Source organism: Mesitornis unicolor, unplaced genomic scaffold (genome assembly GCF_000695765.1).
Source record: "Mesitornis unicolor isolate BGI_N332 unplaced genomic scaffold, ASM69576v1 scaffold23034, whole genome shotgun sequence".
In the NCBI taxonomy this organism is placed as follows: Eukaryota; Metazoa; Chordata; class Aves; order Mesitornithiformes; family Mesitornithidae; genus Mesitornis; species Mesitornis unicolor.
The window spans coordinates 72,164-91,737 of record NW_010179701.1 but is presented as its reverse complement, the minus strand read 5'-3'; the positions used below and the strand labels follow the sequence as shown (position 1 = coordinate 91,737).

General features: G+C 38.6%; 1 protein-coding gene across 1 annotated transcript in view; it reads left to right on the top strand.

Moving 5' to 3' along the window:
• Nucleotides 1-5,071: 5,071 nt before the first annotated feature.
• The window catches only part of LOC104535485 (ADAMTS-like protein 1), a gene marked incomplete at both ends in the record, with an annotated part of 84,469 nt that continues 69,966 nt past the window's right edge, over nt 5,072-19,574 (top strand). The window contains 4 exon segments of the mRNA XM_010182877.1: nt 5,072-5,183; nt 5,791-5,929; nt 15,512-15,562; nt 19,225-19,429. Coding sequence (XP_010181179.1) covers nt 5,072-5,183; nt 5,791-5,929; nt 15,512-15,562; nt 19,225-19,429 — 507 coding nt within the window.

Genomic DNA, 19,574 nt, shown 5'->3' with positions numbered 1-19,574 from the left:
TTGTTGGTTATCATTTTTTCCTTTTCTTTTTTTCTGGTATCAGGTGTAAATTCACCAAGTCTATCTGTTTCAAAAATCAGTCGGTTTTAAGTGCTATGAAGCTTTGGTACCAACTTGGATCAGTTTTCATAATTTTAATTTTTTTTTGTAGAAAACATTGTCTTTTTATATTAATAATTTTATTTTATACAGTAGCTGTCACAATAGGATCAATTCTTTTTTTGCACTTACTTCTTAGGTATTGCTATGATTAAAATAAGGTTAATAAATAAACTGCAGGGGAAATTAATATGGCTTGCCTTGAGGTGATTTTTCTTAACCTGGGAGCATGGTGGTGGCAGTGAAATGGTCTTTACATGGATAAGTGGAGTGTTATGGGTGGTATCCACAGAAAAGACACAGCGGGGCTAGTTTTGGTGTTTTTTGAGTTGTCCTAGGTTCTGTGGGATAACTTTGGTCTTCTCATTTGAGAAGCTTCTGATTTTGTTGCACTTAATAGTGGTTTCTGTATAGATTATCATAGCTGTTATAGCTGATACAGCAGGCTCCATTGCTGCCAGCTCTCCTAGCCAGGCCACTGCACTGATTTTCTGTTGTGTTCTTCCTTTGGGGAAAATGATGGAATTTGGGAAAAGATTTGAACTTTCTAGCTTTCTGTTTTGGCTTCACGAGAGACTTAGTCTAAAGGCTTTTTAACAGTCATCCAAATCACCTAAAGGAACACAGCTTAATGAAGGATTAGGTCATGATGAGCAAGTTCAGTTCAGAGATGCTTTGTAAATCTTGTAAACTGATGATAATGTAATTTCACAGTGATGTCTGTGGCTGATTTAGAGGCTGAACTGAGAAGCACAGAGGGAGCTGTCTTCCATATGAAGACAACCCCAAAACCAAGCTAATCCAACACAGGACTATCACAGTAAAGGGCCATGAATGCAGAAGTGGACAGGAGACATGTTCCCAGAGCTCAGAGGCAGAACTTCCTTTATTACTCCAAGGGAATTCAAAGGGAAGCACAGAGGAGTCATGGTGTAGGCTTGTGTTAGACAACATGCCTGAAAGCCTTCAGCATCTCTCATGATTTAAATTTTTGGTACTTTTTATGTTATTTTAAACAAGCTTGTAAAATTATTTTCCCATGACAGTGTCTGGCTGCTTCATGAAAAATTATGAAAAGTAACAAATCTCTTACACATCCTCCTTCTTTTTTGATGTAAGGTATCACTACATAGAAACAGGGATATTAAACTGCTCAAAGTACAGAAAGGAAAGCATCATACCAAAACTTTGTTTTTACTGACATGAAAAGCAGAAAATTACGTATGCCACTGAGGATTGTTCTCCATACCCTCATCCCCAGTTTCTTTATATGTTACTTAGAAGGCTACAACATTGAACATCTCATTAATAAATCAAGACCGATGGTTTGGGATTTGGCACTTGCAGAAAGCATTTGTAATAACAATGTGGAAAAATCCATTAGAACTTTTTAAATAAGCATAGTGGCATGGAGATAGATCATAATAAACCAGCCAGAAGATGGCATGCAATAACAATTCCCTTTCCCTGTCCACAGTTTGGGACACACAAGGAAGAAATGGTGTCTTTCCTCCTTCAACACACACAATTTCATAAAATAGGAATGTCTTATTGAATACACTTTTCATGGCTTAATCCTGCAATTAACATTGATAACTGTTTGGTTATCACTGCTGGTTATAAACTGCTGATTAAATTTCACAACTTTCCAAGTATACTTAGTGCACTGTTGTAGGACAAGCCATATGTTCTTCAGTGAACACAAACCAATGATTCCGACATATGCTGCCAAAATCAAGCATGAAGGCATGCAGCTTTGGGGGAATTTGTTTGGGGTTTTTTTATGTGAACTAATCAGATTTGAGGGGTATAGGGAAAAACAATAAAAAGATGAATTCAGATATTACAGTCTCTTGGTCACAGTACAGATCAGAATACTTCAAAAAGATTATGCTGCTTCTGTATTCATATTATGAGGTCTGTTGTTTTTGTTCAACTTCCTGTGGATATCCCAAAGATAAATACTGCTTTTTATGAATCCAAAACTTCTCCTGAGCAACAGAGTGTTCCTCTGGTACACCATCCCAGACAGCCATTTACAAAGTCAATTTAGAAAAGCAGGATATAAGCAATATTATTTTTTTTCTACAATAAAAAAGATATCTCTGCTACTAGTGACTGTAGACTAGACAGTTATTTTTTGGTGAATACTCTGAGGACTCTAATTTTAACTAACTCTTTATAAGACTGGTTGTATCTTCTTGAGTGTCACAAAGTGGTGAGGGCTGCTCTGATGTTAAGAATACTCCAAACTCTCTTGAAACCTAAAGGAAATCAAGGATGGTGTCTAGGAGTTTGCAATGCACAAATGCACAGCTGAGTGCTCTGCAAGATCTGAGTAATTCTGCTATGTGCTATTAATAAATTTAGGTAGGATTTTATTTGCAAACCTAATGAATGATTACCATTTTTTCTGTTTCTGTGACCTAAGGATACAAAACTTGCCATGAGTTACAGATAACTAAAGATTCTCAAGTATTGACCATCTCTTTTGAAGCTCGGGCATTTCTCATAGCTAGCAGAGTGTGCAAATATCAGAAGGGTAAAAAACTTCACCATGCTCCAGAGCTGAGTATTTCAATGTGTGGAAGTTGGCCCTGTGCAGCAAAACCAGGACATTTCTTAAAGCATTTAGCTATCAGGTCTCACTTTGAGCTTTTCAAGGCTCAGGCACCCAGTGATGTTTTCTCCTGGATCAAGATCTTAGCTTTAGCAAACTGTCAAACAAAATTAAAAAGAAATCTGTGCTGTGTGGAATCACCATATATTGTTCCTTTTCTGCTTACAGTACTCCTTAAAAAAATAAACAGTACTGTGCCTGCTTCTTTCATTTGCTTGTTTTGTATCATTTCAGCTTATGCTTGTGGCTCTTTCTAATTCTTTCCCATCTATGTTGTTATCATGGCTGTATGAGTGACTTCCACATTAGGCTGGAGAAGATGTACACCTGTCTTTTCTCTGTGTCAAAACAGACAGACAATTTTGCAGACATGCAGGAATAGTCTGCAGGGAGAGGAACTCTTATATCTTCCTGATTTTTTTTTAATGTGAGCTCTTTTTCCTTCCCTTCCATTTAGACTCTGTGTGAGCTCTTGGTCTGTTCTTATTCATTCACTGAAGACTTTATTGCTGAGTAGATCTTCTGTTTAAGAACCAATGATGATCCATAAAAACAAAGAGTAAGAGCAGAATTCTCCCCAGTGAACACTTTTGCTGCATATTCAGATCAGAGACCTCCCCAAATGGCTTCCAGCACAATAGAATATTTTTCCCAGAAGTCCATGAAGCTTTCATGAGCCCAGAAAGGTGCTTCTGAAGTGTATGATTAATGCACCATCTCTGCACAAGGAATTAGATATCCTGTTTCTGACACACAGGCTCAAACAACATTAATCCCTGCAAAAGGACTGCCATTTGCTGAAAAAGCTGTATTTCTACATTTCTTTTTTTTCCCTGTAGGGAATTTATGTCACTGTTTAATTAGATAAGGGCAACCTTAGTCTTGGTGGGCCAGATCTCTTACAGCCATCAACATATCCTGCAGTATTTTTGCCTTCCTCCTTCTCTTCAAGATACACTTTGATTTATAATCATGTTTCTGTCTACCTACAGGGGAAAACAAAACAAACAACACAGATTACACTGTTCAGCTCAGTTTGTCGTATTTTTGCTTCTGTTTCACAGTCTACTCTTTGACGCTGTCTCTTGGTGTTTGAAAAGAAAGAAAATGAAAGGCAGATTGAAAAATTATGTTTCCAAAACACAGCAACTTGTTCAAAATGTGGGAAAATAAAAAAGAGACAGTGCTGAAATATTTTAAGTTGTCTGGAAAGAAAGAAAAAAAAAAAAGAACAGGAAGTATTACTCTTAGAGGCAGGAGTACTGACTTGGAGAATAGTCCATCTTTTCTGATTGTTATTTGGCAGTTTTCTCTCCTGTAATAACATCTTGCCACTGATGCAGAGATGTCCAACCAATACTGATGTACTATGTCCTAGGACAATTAATCAACCAAGGAATGCTTTTAGTAGCAGCAGTATTGTTCTTCCTTTGCCAGCTGTTCATCAAAAGCTTAAAGATAAGGACCATCTCTGCTCTGCAGAGATTTTGAAGTCCCCATAACTGTATTAATCAGAACAGCCATCAAACAGGAAGGACTTTTTCCTGGGCCAGGTGCAAGTGGTGCTGCTATAACAGTACGAAGGTCTCTTTTCTTACTGCACTCCTTGCACTACAAACCCTTCTTTACATGGGAAATCCATTCAGCACACAAAGCACTGGACGCATAGTGGAGCTCAGGTGGCTTAAAAGCTGGCAGTGCTTGTAGGCTCTAAAGAGTGTTGTCCAAACGTGCACTTAGCTCCAGCCAAGAGTCCATGCCTATGACTGAAAGAAATATTTCTGCTGCCAAAATAAAGTAAGCAGAAGAACAGCTTTATAATAATGACAGTACCACAAAGAAGAATGAAAAAGAGACCTCACCTTGAATTACAATTTATATACTTTTGTATTTCTCACAGCACAGCCTCCTGTTTTTTACTTTGAACTATCTAATACAGTGTACATGGTCTCAGAAGGTGTTTGGGAAATATTAAAGATGTAAAATCTATGTCAATGTGGCAGGGACAGCAGGTAGTAGTAGATGTTTTTCTGATGGAATAGAGATCAGCTCAAATCCTCTGTTCCCATAAAATTATTCAGTAGCACTAACCATGCATTTACCATCCATTTATTATTTCACAGCATGGTCTCAGGATGGTCAGAAATGCCACTGCTTAGGCCCAGAAATTTATTTCAATGTATTTTGTGGCCACCATTCTATGCTGTTTTGTACATTTCATTTTCCTATTGCAAAGTATCTCTGGTATTTCATGCAGCTGCAATATGTCTCAAAGCTGCAAGATGCATGCAGTAGAATGCTTCTTCCTAGTGTTTATGTCAAGTTCATGCTTTGGCATTACATCTTTTTCAGATCCACTATGCTGGCGCTGCTGATAGTTCAGTTCAGTTTATCTTCTATCAACCTATCAATCACCGATGGAGGGAAACTGATTTTTTCCCGTGTTCAGCATCCTGTGGAGGAGGTAATGAATTACCATTGTATTCCAGTAACAGACATCTGCATACAGGATCTGTCCCAATTGCTACACTGAGATGTGGAACTTTAAAATTGGAAAAACTGAAAATGGGAGTAGTTACACCTAACTGAAGGGAGGGATGTAATAACAGTGGCAGTAGCCTGTAAATTTTTAGCATTATAATAGTAGGCTCAGTAAATAAAGAATATTTTGTTATCCATATGGCTGCATTTAATGCTACAGATGTCAAACATAAGGAATGAGGGGATTTGGGACAGCTTTGAAGTCACAAGATGTTTCCATTTGCCCCTGTGCCCACCAACAGTGGTGAGTGAAATTGAAATCGAGTGTATGAATCTTGGTGACCAAGAAAACTCAGCCTGGGTTTTTTTCTTTTTGCTCTGAATTTTTATTTGACCATGCTCGTTATCTTTTGTTTCCTACTACATATGATTTAAGTTCTTGTTTTCTATCTGGTCTGTAAGACAGTGCTTGTTATGTCCAGAAGCACTGATATTTTCAGTTTGCTTTTTACCAAAGTAGAATGTACATGCATTTCAGAGAAATATGTGCTTACCATGTCACATATAATTTCTCCCACTATGTATTGCAGGTTATCAACTGACATCTGCTGAATGTTTTGATCTGAGAAGCAACCACGTAGTAGCAGATCAATACTGTCACTATTATCCTGAAAATATCAAGCCAAAGCCAAAACTTCAGGAGTGTAATCTGGATCCTTGTCCTGCAAGGTCAGTCAGCTCTGATTTTTAAAGAGGCTGGAGTTTAAAGGAGTAAAATAAAGTAGGAAAATATTGGCTTGCTACTGCTTACAGTGTCATTCAATCTAAGTAATTCAACCTGTTTCTCATCCTGAGGATGTACTGTGTAGAAAAAGACCTCCATTTAGCACCTCCACATTGCAAGGACTTATTTTAAATCATTGTTTCTTCCCCACAGATTGTGTTTTTCCTCATTAAACATCATAAAGTGTGAGAGAACAAATTTTCCCTGATGCCATCCCATGATCAGCACATGTCTCTTAAGTCTTAGTGAGATGGGAAAAATTATCTTGGGGTAAAAATGTTGTTGGAAAATAGTCATCATAATTACATGCATTATTTTTATGGGTTTTTTACATTTTCTCCTCAGTAAAAAGCTTACTTGCAGTCATGGTAGCTTGTAAGAATGTAATGTGAGAATTTGCTCGAATTACCAATACCCTTCAGCCTTGCACAAAAGACTCCTCTCTGCTCCCCTGCCAAGCATTCTTTCTCAGAAAATTAGTAGTAAAAATAGTAAAATCAGAGAGTTAATTTCCTGTGTATACAAAAAGGAACAAAACCACAAAAAGAACCAGTACTTTGTTGTACTGATTCCCCTGAACTTCAGTGGAAAGCAGTCTGCAGCCACTTATAATTCACAAGAATTTATTTGTGTGATCTAAACCTTTTGGTCCTCTTCTGTGGCTCTCCTAAAAGATAGTTAAGCACAGGCCAGCAGGCATGCTTGTAAGGATGCCCTAAAGCCATTTATTTACCCTCTAGACTAGTTTTGTGTCAAGTTTGATAAAGTGAGTTCAAGCACATGTCACCCAAAAAGTTGCTCTGGTCCTTCAGATTGCTGGAGATTGCTGTAGAAAAAAGGTGTCCTAGCCAGGTGAAGAAGGATGCTTTAGGGACATATGGGACTACAGATCCACCCAACTTTGGATGATTGCTTCCCAAACCAGTATATCAGCTTTATAAAGCTAGGCATTATCAGAGCAGAACAAATCACTCCAAGCTCAAGATAGTCTTTACCTGTTCTAGAACGTTTTCATTTCATTAAAGCTCATTTCATTTCATTAAAGCTCATTAACTTTTAAAGCTGGAGTTAACACTCAGGTTTCTTCATCACTGAAGACACATTTATACAGGGTGTATGGCCTTTTATATTCGTTTGTTCTAGTAAACACATTTTTAATGGCTATCCTGTTTGTAAATAATTAAAGGCCAGAAATTATCTCATACAGTTTTAAATTTGAAGTGAAAATCTCTCAGAATGAAAAAGTCAAAATATCAGATCTTGAAATCCAACAGTATCTCAGCTGTATTGTACATTCTTTAAATTACATACTTTATCATATATTTCATTAGGATGTATTAACAATATAATATTAAGAATGCAGCTTCACTAGGACTTTACGAAAAGTATTTCCTGTTGAGCATGTCCTCAGAAGTGATTTTTCAACTGCTTTCACACAGTGCAATAAGGCCCTTTTCTCCTTTACCACTATTCATTCAAGTTTAGTACTTAGCTTCTCTTTTCCTAGTACTTTCCACAAAAAAAATTTTCTCAGGTTACTTAAATATATTAACAGTTGCAACTGGAAACCTTACTATAATAAAGTTCTTGTATTTTTTCCTCAGTGATTTTCTCAGATCAAAACCCGTTTCTTTGCAATCTTTGAATAGTTTGAGAGAAATGTCAGTAAGTAAAGGCCAGGTATGATCAGGTAAGAGACCTAAATAGGAATGTCTTGAAAAAAGGATTGCTGAAAGGTGTGAATCTATATGGAACCTGTATTTTAGATTCACCTCTCAGAGTACAAATAAGAAAGTAATTTTATGTAGCTCCTTTTTTTTTAGTGCCTAAGCTGCTATTTTTTTTAAACTGTTCCTGAGTCAAATATGTAATTTGCCTCAGGAATTTGTACTATGGATGTATTCCTTACTTTTCCTGATAATTTTAAATTACATAGTCTCAAATGGTAAGACAGACAACTGCATGGTACATGGGAGAAAAGAGAGAAAAAAATAGCAGCTGGGCAGGATGTCAGGAAGAAATTTTTGTTTTATATAAGACATAACAAGGCAAAGTTATTGATATAAAGACCCTAAGGGGAAGGAGAGTCATTTAGAAGTACAGCTATGCTGTCCCAGGGGACAGGCAGTAACAGAGAGGAATTGGCTTTCTGGAAACATCCTCACAGAATGCCAAATTGCAAATGATTATTTTCAAAAGTGCCTTTGTAAAGAATTCAAGAATCAACAACCCAGACAGAAAACCAGAGGAAATCTGTGGTAACTTCTGGAATCCCAATGCTTTCTTACAGTCCGGAAGAGGGTAGGTGAAGCAGAACAATGGGGTCAGGAGCGTGAGCAAAGAGGGCATCTTGACTCTGCAGTGTCTTTGCTGTGTGGGAGCTGCTCTGCTCTGCTGGTATAAAATGAAGATGCTCATTTTTCCTGGCAAACCAAGTTCCAGTGAGGCATAGCTGATTGATGGTTTCTGACTGTTCCTATGGTGTGTCAATGAATGCCACAGAAAATAACTGTGGAAGACCACAGTGGTGCTGAATAAAGCAACTGAGATTGGTTACTGTAGGATTACATTAAAGCACAGGGCAGGCTGAAAGAAAAGTTTAAATGAATACCAGGAACATCATGTGGGTGTGCAATCAGTTACCTCTTTAGGCCTAGTGCATAGAAATGTTTTACTTTATTGTGCTTATGATGACAATAATTAGCAGTATTGCTGGCATCATGAGTAGCAACAAAAGCTTAGACTGAACAAACGTGGAAAATGAATCAACTTTTCTTTCTGCAAACCCAGTTTCTCACATACTCAGAGGAGAAGCAATGTGTGGAAGGTTATTTATCAAACATTTATCATTTATACATGTTCCTTTTCCTGGTTAAGTAAAGGTGGCCTGTCCACCTAGGTAAGACTGGTAATTAGTGTGTTGCAGGATAGATGACACTGAGTCCCTACATACTATCAATGCCCTATCAAGCCTCTCTAATCAACTGTGCTTGGGATCAGGTTCCATATTGACTGGCAAATATATGTATAATGTCTACTGATGTAAATTCCACCCAGTTCAATCTAGTCCACTCCCCTTCTAGGTGGCGAAGCCAATATTAATATTTCACACAATTAATGAATTGCAAATATTTTTACTACCCAAAACTTCACAGTCTGAAGGGTTTAAGGGAGGATTTTTAAGCTATCATCAGTGTCCTTTTGTCTGGTATCCTCTAATGAAATGAATTTTCAATCTAATGAATGGAATTTTTATCTGCTTTGAGAAAAAGCCTGTTTAGATTTGACTTAACTGGGTGGGCTAAACTATCTCAAACAAATCTGAGGTGCCGAAAGGTGAAAATACAATTTCTTTCATAATTCAAAGGCATTCCTCCAAAAAGCAATTTTTTACAAATATGAAAAAGGCTTTTACCTCACTCATCATTCACTAGGATACTCTCTGGAACAACATCAGTGCTGCTTCTAGATTTACTCTTTAGCTTTCAAGTGGTATTCCCAGCTGCACTGCTCTGCATTTTTACCAGCATCTTCAGCAAAGATTTTAACTTCATGTGACAACTATCCCTAAAATTTCGTATTAGCAAGACTCTTAACACGTGGGCTTCTTTTGATCACTTTGTCAATAATTCCAGTCTGATCTGCACAGGCAAAAATCTTGTAATTTGCTTAGGGCATTACTTGTAAGCCTGCCACCAGAAATAATGTTAGTATGTATGAAAAGTTTTGGGAAAAATGTCTAGTTCAAGCACAACTTTCAACACTCAGAGACCTGAAGGAATTCTCAGATATCCGCAGTTTATGGAGTCCTCCAGCAGAATTGCAAACTCCACTCCCCTACTCATCAAAGTTTTTCTTTTGGCATTCTCACTTAACTATCCATACAGGGTGGTGTTGGAGGCAGGCACCAGGAAAAAGAAACTTTAAATTTAAATTTAACTTTTTAGTTGTTAATTTTTAGCTAATCTGACAAGAGCAATGAAGTACAAGTAAAAGCACACAAAAGTGCTAGATTATTACGGTCATTCAGAGTAACCCTAAGCAGTGAGAAATCCCCAGTACACTTGGTGATGTGAAAGTGTATACCATTTCCTGGGCAACAGTGCAAGACATGTGCATGATAAATTTTAGATATTTTCTTCATAAGACAAGGATGTGGTAACAAGTAAATATGCACAATTAAAAGGGCAATATAGAGTAACCTCTTAAACAGTAACAGAGGTCTTCTCCTTTCATTACAAATTGGCAACTGAAGCAGAAAATTGCCAAACACATACTTTTTTGCCTGTTATCAGCTTCCCTAAAGGTATATTAAATAGTAATTATAAGCCAAGTGTAACAGCAGTGCAGTTGTTCCCATTTTCACTACATTCTTTCTGGAAGATGAACAAAACTGGAGAACTGGTATGTCCCTGAAAAGACAGGTTGCACTTTCTGATTTACACGGTAGCAGTCAGGTCTGCAGCGATGAGAGTGAGCTGAGACACAATGTCTCATTTATTGTTATTGCTCCTAACTGGGACATATGATAGATTTAAACTTTGTTTTGAATACTCTTTCGTGTAAAATATCCCATAATTACCACAGATACTGGGCTTTTTGCCAACACCCCAGCTTTTTGCATGAATGTGGGACACTGGTCATGACAATGCATCTCTGCCTCAGGCAAATGGTCATTTCGGTGGATTTACATTTTTGCTGAACTTCTTGACTTGTTACAGGGAAGTTGAGAAAGCCTTTCTGCCTTGCAGTGCTCTCTGAACCTTGTTTGCCTGTGATTGCTGGGTCTGGTCTTGATTTCCACAGTCAATCATATGCGTGTGACTGATCCTAAAGACAGCAAGAGACGGCCATTCCAAAGAGGGTGGAGATGTGAAGGTTTTAGCTGTCAAAGCAGAAGGGAGAACAAGTTGCATGTGCTGGAAAAGTGAACTGGTGTTAGCAGAAAGTGTGCTGTCTGTAAGTGAGAGAGCACAGTCAACAAACATCAGTCATTCAAACTGTGTATTTATGGAGGTACATATTTGAGGAGTTCAGAATTTACTGAGGGACTACCAAGACTGCAGAAGAAATGAGCCAAAGTAATGCATTATGCATGGAAAAAAAAAAAGGGGCGGGGTGGAGAATTTTAGGAGGCCTAAAACAATTCAAAGCAGCAGGAAAGGAAGCACTTGCTAAGTTTTCAGGAAGGCTGAATTGGAAATGATGTTATATTTGAGTAGAAATGACAGTACATATGCCTCCAGGTACAGAAGTTGTAGATGGAGAAGGAGCTAATAAGCAGTGGCAATGTTCTGGTGGTCATAGTCAGGGTCACCTGAGTTCAACAGCAGGATAAAGATGAGCTGCAGATACTCCTCATGCCTAAAGAGGCAATTTTCTTCTCAAGACATATAGGCAAAACCTTGAATTTCGGGGCAGGGCAAAAGGCATGTAAATTAACCTAGAAAGTTATTTTGTTAGAATAGGCAAGGAGGGTGGGACAGGAAGCATTCATGACAGCGTTAAAAGGTGTGATTAGCAGAGTAAATTCAGCTCTGAGATAGTTCATAAAGAAAGACAGAAAGGAGTTGTCAGGATGCATCAGATAACAAACTGTAAGGTGGGAAAGTAGTTCTTGTACTGCTATGAGCAGCAAATACAGATACTTGTCTGCCCAAAGGGAAGTTGTGGGAAATGTAGTCCATTAAATCCTAGAAGAGACCAAAACTGCAGCAATTAGTAAGATGATCACTTACAGAGATTTTCACTGGATATTCAGCTGTTAATGTTTAGTAGTGAGAAAGAACAACAAATTTCCATCTTTCTATCAAACACTGCTCATTCAAATCACCATAAAATATTAAACTGAATTAAAAAAGGATAAGATTTTTAGAAGCATTACAGTCATGCTACAGGAAGGAAGTACTTTTGCTGCTTCCAATTGATAACACCCATTTCAAGCCCCGTAAAGTTTTTAGCAGTCTATGGCAATGATAATGAAGAGAACTTTCTTAGAATTTGAAATCTGTACACCATGAACAAGTCATTTATTATAAAGATGATATACTGTTGTGCTGAACAGATATACCACCTAAAGTGTGAAGTTTTTCTGGAGGCTGGCACAGAACGATAGGTTTCCTGGCAGACCTTTGCATTTTTGAGTAGATTATTTAAATATCCACTGACATTTCATTTAAAAATGTTCAGGTAGTGGACATTTGCTTTTACCAATCTGTAAAGTACTAAGACCATATAAAAGGACCATATAAATACAAAATACATGGTAGTTCTTCAAGTTTCACACTGATAGAGTGTAAAGTGGTAAGATGACCATCATGCTGTCTGTATCTCAGGATTAAGCAAGGTGGCCCAGGAAACAGAAGAGTAACTCATACTGGTAGCTTAATGGACAATTATGGTACTTGCTTCCTGCAAAAGTAGGAATTCAAAAGCCAGTGTTGCCTGTACCTGTGGTGTTACTGCAGATGTCATCTACCCCAGCTCTGATAGTTTTACAGACTAACACATGGGAAACATTAACAGATACTGTCTATTTGAGGGTCTCAATGCCTGTTTCTCAGGGTAGAAAGCATTCTTGTAGCACAAGTTGATCATGTCACACTGTGCATTTTCACAGAGCACTGTGGGGGAAGGATGCAGTATCACACACTGCCTTAGCATCAAGATTTTTAATGTTAAACTGGGGCTTTTTCACAAGCCTGTCATCTGTCCAGTGATAGCTATGGCTTTCAGGGAGATGCTGGCTCAGATGCTAAACTCATCTTTTGTGACAAACTTTTTCAGGTCTTCCAAGTGTTTCTTTTCACTTGCTGTCCACGGCCAACTTAAGCTGCTGCAACTTCATATTATTATTTGCCAGTTGCTGTTAGACATACTTCGGACTGTTTATTAGATGGCATAGTCCCTGCCATGCAGATCATTTATTCTCAAGTCCGGCAGATTTCAGCAAAAGTCTAAATCTTTGCTGTGCAAGTCCCCATCAGGAAAGAGGTGTAACAGCTCCAGCCTCCCAGGAGTGTGGGCAGCCCTGTGCCTGCAGCACTATGGCTAGCAAACCCCCAAGAAAACAGAGCACCCATAGCAGAAGTGAAGGCTGTGTGCTTGAGGTGTGCAAGTGTCCTGCACAGCTCAGCAGGTGCCCAACCTGAGAGCTATGGGCATGAAGGAGTGGGAGGTGGGAAGGCCTGGCACCTGATTGGAGACAGAGTAATCAGGGAGCTACAGGAGAAAGGTGTTTTCGCCTGTCATTTGTGTAAAGGGGGTAGTTTAAGGAGGAGAAGGAGCTACCAGGGAAGACATCAAACATGACTTTCAAGGAACATGGCTGTAGGAAAAGGGAAAGCCAAACATTTGTAGAGATGGCAGACCTGGATCACACCCACCTCTGTCATGTGCTGCTCCTGCTTCAACTGGACATGTGCCTTGGAAGACCAACTGTGCTGAAGCTGCCAGCATGGAGGAGGAAAACAGACCGACCTGCAGAGTATATGTCACAACTTGTTGGTCTGAAAGTCAGGGGAGGTTTCGGACGGCAGGTCTTCAAAATAATTTGCTTTGTGCTCCTGCTTCTACCAAAGCAGGTTTGCTCCAGGTGGTCTGGGTGAATGAGTCTTGTTAGCTACTCCCATGTCAGCCAGAAATCTCAGTGTAATAGAGTAATTATTGTTACTTGTTCTGTTCATTTAGCACACAATCCCTTTTGCATTGTCTGAGTCAGGAAAACAGCAGAGATTCCCAAAAGTATGAGCAAAAAATAATCAGAAAAATTCCCCTTCCATCTTCTTAAAATACCAGTACACAATTTCTGAAACTTCTCCAGACATTTAGCCATCAAGCTAAGTCTGAAAATACTTGCAGTGTTAGAGTATTGGCAATACTCTAAATGACCCACTTGTCTTTTCCAGTTTCCCAGTGCAAGAACTGCCTCTCGTAGATTTTTTAGACTTTTGTGAAGACAGGCAGCTCTCTGAAGTTGCAAATATTCATACTCCTGTGACTGCAGAGGCTGCTAATCTTAGAGGGAGCTGTCTAATCCCCATCACACACTTCCAGGGCTCCAGCGTCTTCCCATGCTTTCGCTGGAAAATTCTAGCTCACTGACTTGACATTGATTCCTCACTGTGAAAACACAATGGGATCCATTCTCCTATCTTGGACAAGTTATGCATATAAAAACCCTGTTGACTGAAAGGAGAATAGACCCCTTTGGCCTTAGCATGACAAGACTCCTTTGAATGCTTACACCATTTTTCAGTGGATTGTGTTGAGGATTGAGAATAGTTTTTCCCTTCCCCCTCCTTTGCTCCTTCCTCCCTGCAGAAATCTACCTAGCACATCCCATCTGTATAAGGCTCTCAAAAAAACAGCTTCATTCTTTTCAGTCAGTCTCCTCTCTCTATAACTTGGGTAAAAATGCACACTTAATTTTGGTGCAATTGGTGCATTTCAATTGGCATTCAGTCTTTCGGATTCTGCCCACCTGACCTATCCAAGTCCCCTGTTGCACAGTGGCTTTGATGAAACTGATAGATGAAGTGCTCTGAGATCACCTGTTTGGCATTCACAGATATGCCTGACAATTGGGGAACTACATGGGTAGAATTACTCTGAGTTAGAATCTGTAAAAAGTGTGGACAAAAGATGAAATTCCAGACTGGCACTTTAGTGAAACCCTGCAGTTGCCAACAAGTCAAGTGATACATATCTGACACATATCTGGCATGATAATGGTTCAGATAATTACTAATTTTGATCTACACTATTGTCTTCTATAACCTTTAGATGTTATATTATTTTAGATACAAACAATGCTACAGCAAATCAAGTCAACCAGTCATGACAACACCAAAAACAAACAGAAAAACAACCTGATATGTTACTCCTCTCCGGCTCCTCCTTTCTTCCAGAAAACTCCAAATAAAGAGCCAGGTTCTGAAGATGAATGAAATTGTACTGATTTAAGGTGGAAAGACAAGGATGGCAGATTTGAATTCTTACACTGGTATTCACCAAATCTCTAATCCTTGGCTCAGTAAGAGCAGATGTTTTATCTAAAGGGCAGAAACAATCATATATAGTTTAAAAGAGTTTGAATTAGAGCCCTCTGAAAAAGATAGAAATTGCCCTGTTTTCTTCAGTGACTTTGGGTCCAAGTTCCAAGAAAATACTAGGTGTAGATTTTTTTTTTTAATCTTTTATGACAGATAGTAACCTCATAAATTTAAATAATATTTGGACAACTCATTTGGATCACTTGTGGTAATGGATTGCTTCTTAGTCAAACAGTAATATATTCATAAGAATAAAGTAGTAATTGGTGGTTTATTCTTTGAGTGACTCAGAAACTCTAGGACAGGAACAGTAGTTTTGTTTTAAATATGATAGCATCTTAAGTAAAATATCTTTGTCTGGTTGCGTTTTTTTTAATATTGTGTAAAAAAAAAAGTTGTATGATGTAATCATTTAGTGTTTATTTTATTATGTGTACCTTCTACTCAGAGGGTTGGCATTATTGTTCCTAACAGTGATGGATACAAGCAGATCATGCCCTATGACCTCTACCATCCCCTTCCTCGGTACGTAAAACAGTCAATCAGATGCTAGGATTAACAAATACATTACTTCTCTTCTATGTCTTCTCTGCATTTCTGCTTTGCTCTCAAACTAAGTCAACAGATGCTGCTTTTCTCTTGCTCTGAACTCCTGCAGATTAACCTGGAGATGTTCAAGTGCTAACCTGCTGTTTCAAACTGTTGATGCAGAACTGAAATTATATTTTACCTGAAGCAGCAATGCAGACTCATTAAGTGTGTGGTCCCTTTCTTTCTCTCTTTCCTCACCCCCACATCTCCCCTTTTCTCTCACACCTGTCCTTCTGCTTACCTTTACTCATCTCTGAACAGGACTGTAACCTGTGGCTTTGTAATGATCCATCAGACTTTCTCTCTCTCCAGTGGTGCTGCTTCTTGCATTCTTATAAATTGTGATTTTGTGTTTAGACAATATTACTGTTGTGTTCTGACCCTGAAAAACCCCTGCTAATGCTTTCCCCAGGGACATTAATCTGTTGGCTTTTCTAAGAAATCAGGGGCAGGAACAGGATCAAGGCTGATTTGTATTATTAATTATCTCATAATTAAAATGTCTTTAATGTAAGACTTGAGGTTCTCAGGGAAATAATCACATGAGTAATTACTCTTAAACCAGTGAATAAGACTAGTGTTGGTAAAAATGTTTGGTAACTGAAGAATAATAACCTTTTGGTTTTGAAATACTGCCTGGACATGCAACAGTATTGTGCTGTGTTTCCTTCTTCATTAATTTATTGGTTCATGGAGTATGAAATCACAGAAAGAACCCCCTAGGCAACTTGTTAGTCCTATCCTGATGAGGAATGACCTTCTTCAAACCATGGCGAGGCCTAATGTAGAGAGTTTTCAGCATCAGTGTGCAAGTGCAGTGCATTCATGTTCAACAGAGCCTCTAGCCAAATCACGGACCCACCCTGAACTGAGTAAGAAGACAAGGAGGAGAACAGCTTACTTGCCAAGCATTGTGACTGCAATTCATGTTGACACCCTTAATCAATGATCTGTGTCATTTGGATTAGGCTTTTCTCTGCCTAGCTAACTGCTTATGGTTATGTACACAGAGCCATTATCACCAAATATTAATGAGATACACTTATAAAACATACTAATACAGGTATTAATACTCTAGCATTGAATAAAACAGATTTTATTTCAATTGTGTACAAAGGGCATGCACATTGACAAAAGAGGGAGAACAATTTTATATCAGAGGATGATTCAGCAGTACTTAACAGTGGAGAGACTGTATTTAAGGAAAAAGCATCCTGAGCTGGCAGCTAAGCAGAGGCTTTTTTACTGTTGAAGAAAATCCAAAATAAAGGATCAAAATGCCCTGAGGTATTTGGCTTTCGGTAACACTGATAGGGAAAAAAAAAAAAGACATTCCCTGAAACTGACCGAAAGGCCAAGACTGTTTCTCAAGCTGTTCTGTATTATGGTCTCACGCTGTAACAGTCTCTTTACATTCATGCTCCCAGCTGCGTTATTCTCTGTTAAACCCTCTGATCAATTGCTCAGGCTGCAACTCCTGGCTGGGACCTCTGCCCACCTTTTTGCCTTGGCTGTTTCACTGCCGCTTCTCTTCTTCTCCCTTTCCCACACTTCCACATATGCTCCTATGAGCCCATGGACAGGGCTCAGGTCTTCCTCGCTTTCCCCAAGAGGGAAGACCACATGTCTCTTTTCCAAAACTTCAGTAGCAGCAGAAACTGAACAGATCATGAGGCTGGCATGAGACAGGGCCAAGTTAGGGTGATAAAAAATGGCTTTCTTCTGAAGCTACAGAGTCTAGGAAAACAAAACAAAACAAAACACAACAAAAAAACCCCACCAAGAACAACAAAAAAGAAACCAAATCAAACCAGAGAGGCTCTGGTTGCGTTACCTGTCTGAGACTGGCACCTAATACCAGGGACAGAGGAGAGCAACAAACATTCCAGAAGTGGAGAGCTAATATGGGAAAGCATCTTTGCAAGATCTTCCTACTGCAGTCCCTCAGCCTTGAATTTTATCATGAAGAGGGAAAGGTATGGCTTGGCAGATATAGTGCTTACTTGCATTGCACCACCAACTCCTTTCACAAATTCTCAGTCAATGTCGCACGCTTTGTACCTCAAAAGGAGCTGTGGCACCTCCTTTATGAGCTATGCAACAGAGAAACTTTTCACCTTTGTATCTTACACTCATACAAAACCTGAGGACCAAACTGCTTTCCTAGATTTAAGCTGCTTGATTATTATTTATTACATATGTGGCTTACGCTTGATACGATGATTCATATGGCATGGTGTAAACATGATTTCACCACTTCTTAGTGGTAAGTCATAGAATTAATCGGTGGCTTTGCCATTCAACAGTCATTTCACATTGAGTTTTATGGCAATTTCAGCCAGTACCCAAGTATGGGTAGTACTTACATGCTCAGAAACTGATGAGAAAAAGATGGATTGATATGATAAAAACTCAGTGGGAAAGATCAGCATTTTTCATACTGCTTAACAATCTTGGTGATCCTGTAATTGTTACTTAATAAAAAATTATTCCATTTTTTTAAGTGGAATGAAAAAAATCCCCACCTTTCACTTTTTTTCTTTCTTGACTTAAAGAGGAAACAGGTGGGTTTTTTCACAAAAAAACAATTTTTTAAAGTAAATATATAAAACTTCTGACCAAAATAATTTTTTCAAACATTATGTCTAATGCCCTTATAAAAAGGACATTTACCTTCCAAAAAGATTTTATGGAATGTTTCCAGGATAGAACACGCACACTTTTACACCAGCAGGCATGCACAAGATTATACAGGAATAGCCACGCTGGATCATGACAGCAGTTCCAAATCTTCTCTGTTACAATGCATTGAAAATAAGAGAGAAGATACCAGACTATTTGATGTGAACAGACATGTACACATATAAGACAATACACATATTATTGTAGATGCATCACTATAAAAAATATATTATTCTCGTAACTATGCATAGCTTTTCAGAACATACACGTTGTTTTGTGGATTTGTCATCACATTCTCAAATGGCACCCATAGAGAAAAGACGGATTTTCAGTTCATCTCACTGCCTCAGCTATAAGAAAACAAGGCCCATGTGGTTTATACATCAGAGGACACATATCCTATCGGTATAGCCACATTTTCTTTTTCGGTAATTTCTCCCAATCTTCCTTTTTTTTTCTTCAACTCTTTTTTTTTTCCCCTGGAAAAAACCACTGCAGTTTCCCTGTACATTCTTGCAAAAGTAGCATCAGCTTCAGAGCACACTGAGCTTTCAGTAATTTGTGACAAAGACTCCTCAGAACATGACAAAATGTGAAGCTGTGATAATCTGGTGACTCAAATAAAAGGAATTAAGTTAAAAGTATTTAGAGTTTCTGTGGTAGTAGTCACTGGGTTAGTGGGAGAGAGGAGATTTCATATTACTTATCTGTAACTTAAGAACAGTAGCCATGAAAGTGCATTTCAGTTATGACCGAAAAGTATGAATACATATTTATGATTAGTTTTTACTGACATTAATCAGAAAAAAACCCTATCCTGGAGGTATTAGTTTATGCATGGGGGAGGGGATGGGGAAGCAACAGGGGTTCATTTTTCTGATGCCTCTCTGTTCTGGGTTTGTTTTTTTTCCCAGGTGGGAAAGTACACCTTGGACTGCCTGTTCCTCATCCTGTGGAGGGGGCATTCAAAGCCGCAGCGTCTCATGCGTGGAAGAAGACATTCAGGGGCATATCAGCCCTGTGGAAGAATGGAAATGCATGTATACTCCAAAGATGCCTGTTGTCCAGCCTTGCAATATATTTGACTGCCCAAAGTGGCTTGCTCAGGAATGGTCTCCGGTAATCAGCTTAGTTTTGTTGGTTTTGTATTTACTGCACTAAGAATATAGCTTAAATTACAGTTTATCGAGGAATTAGGAACATTCGCTGCTTGCTTTCATTATTACCATGACCTCTGGTTTAAATAATGCTATCTGTCTAACTG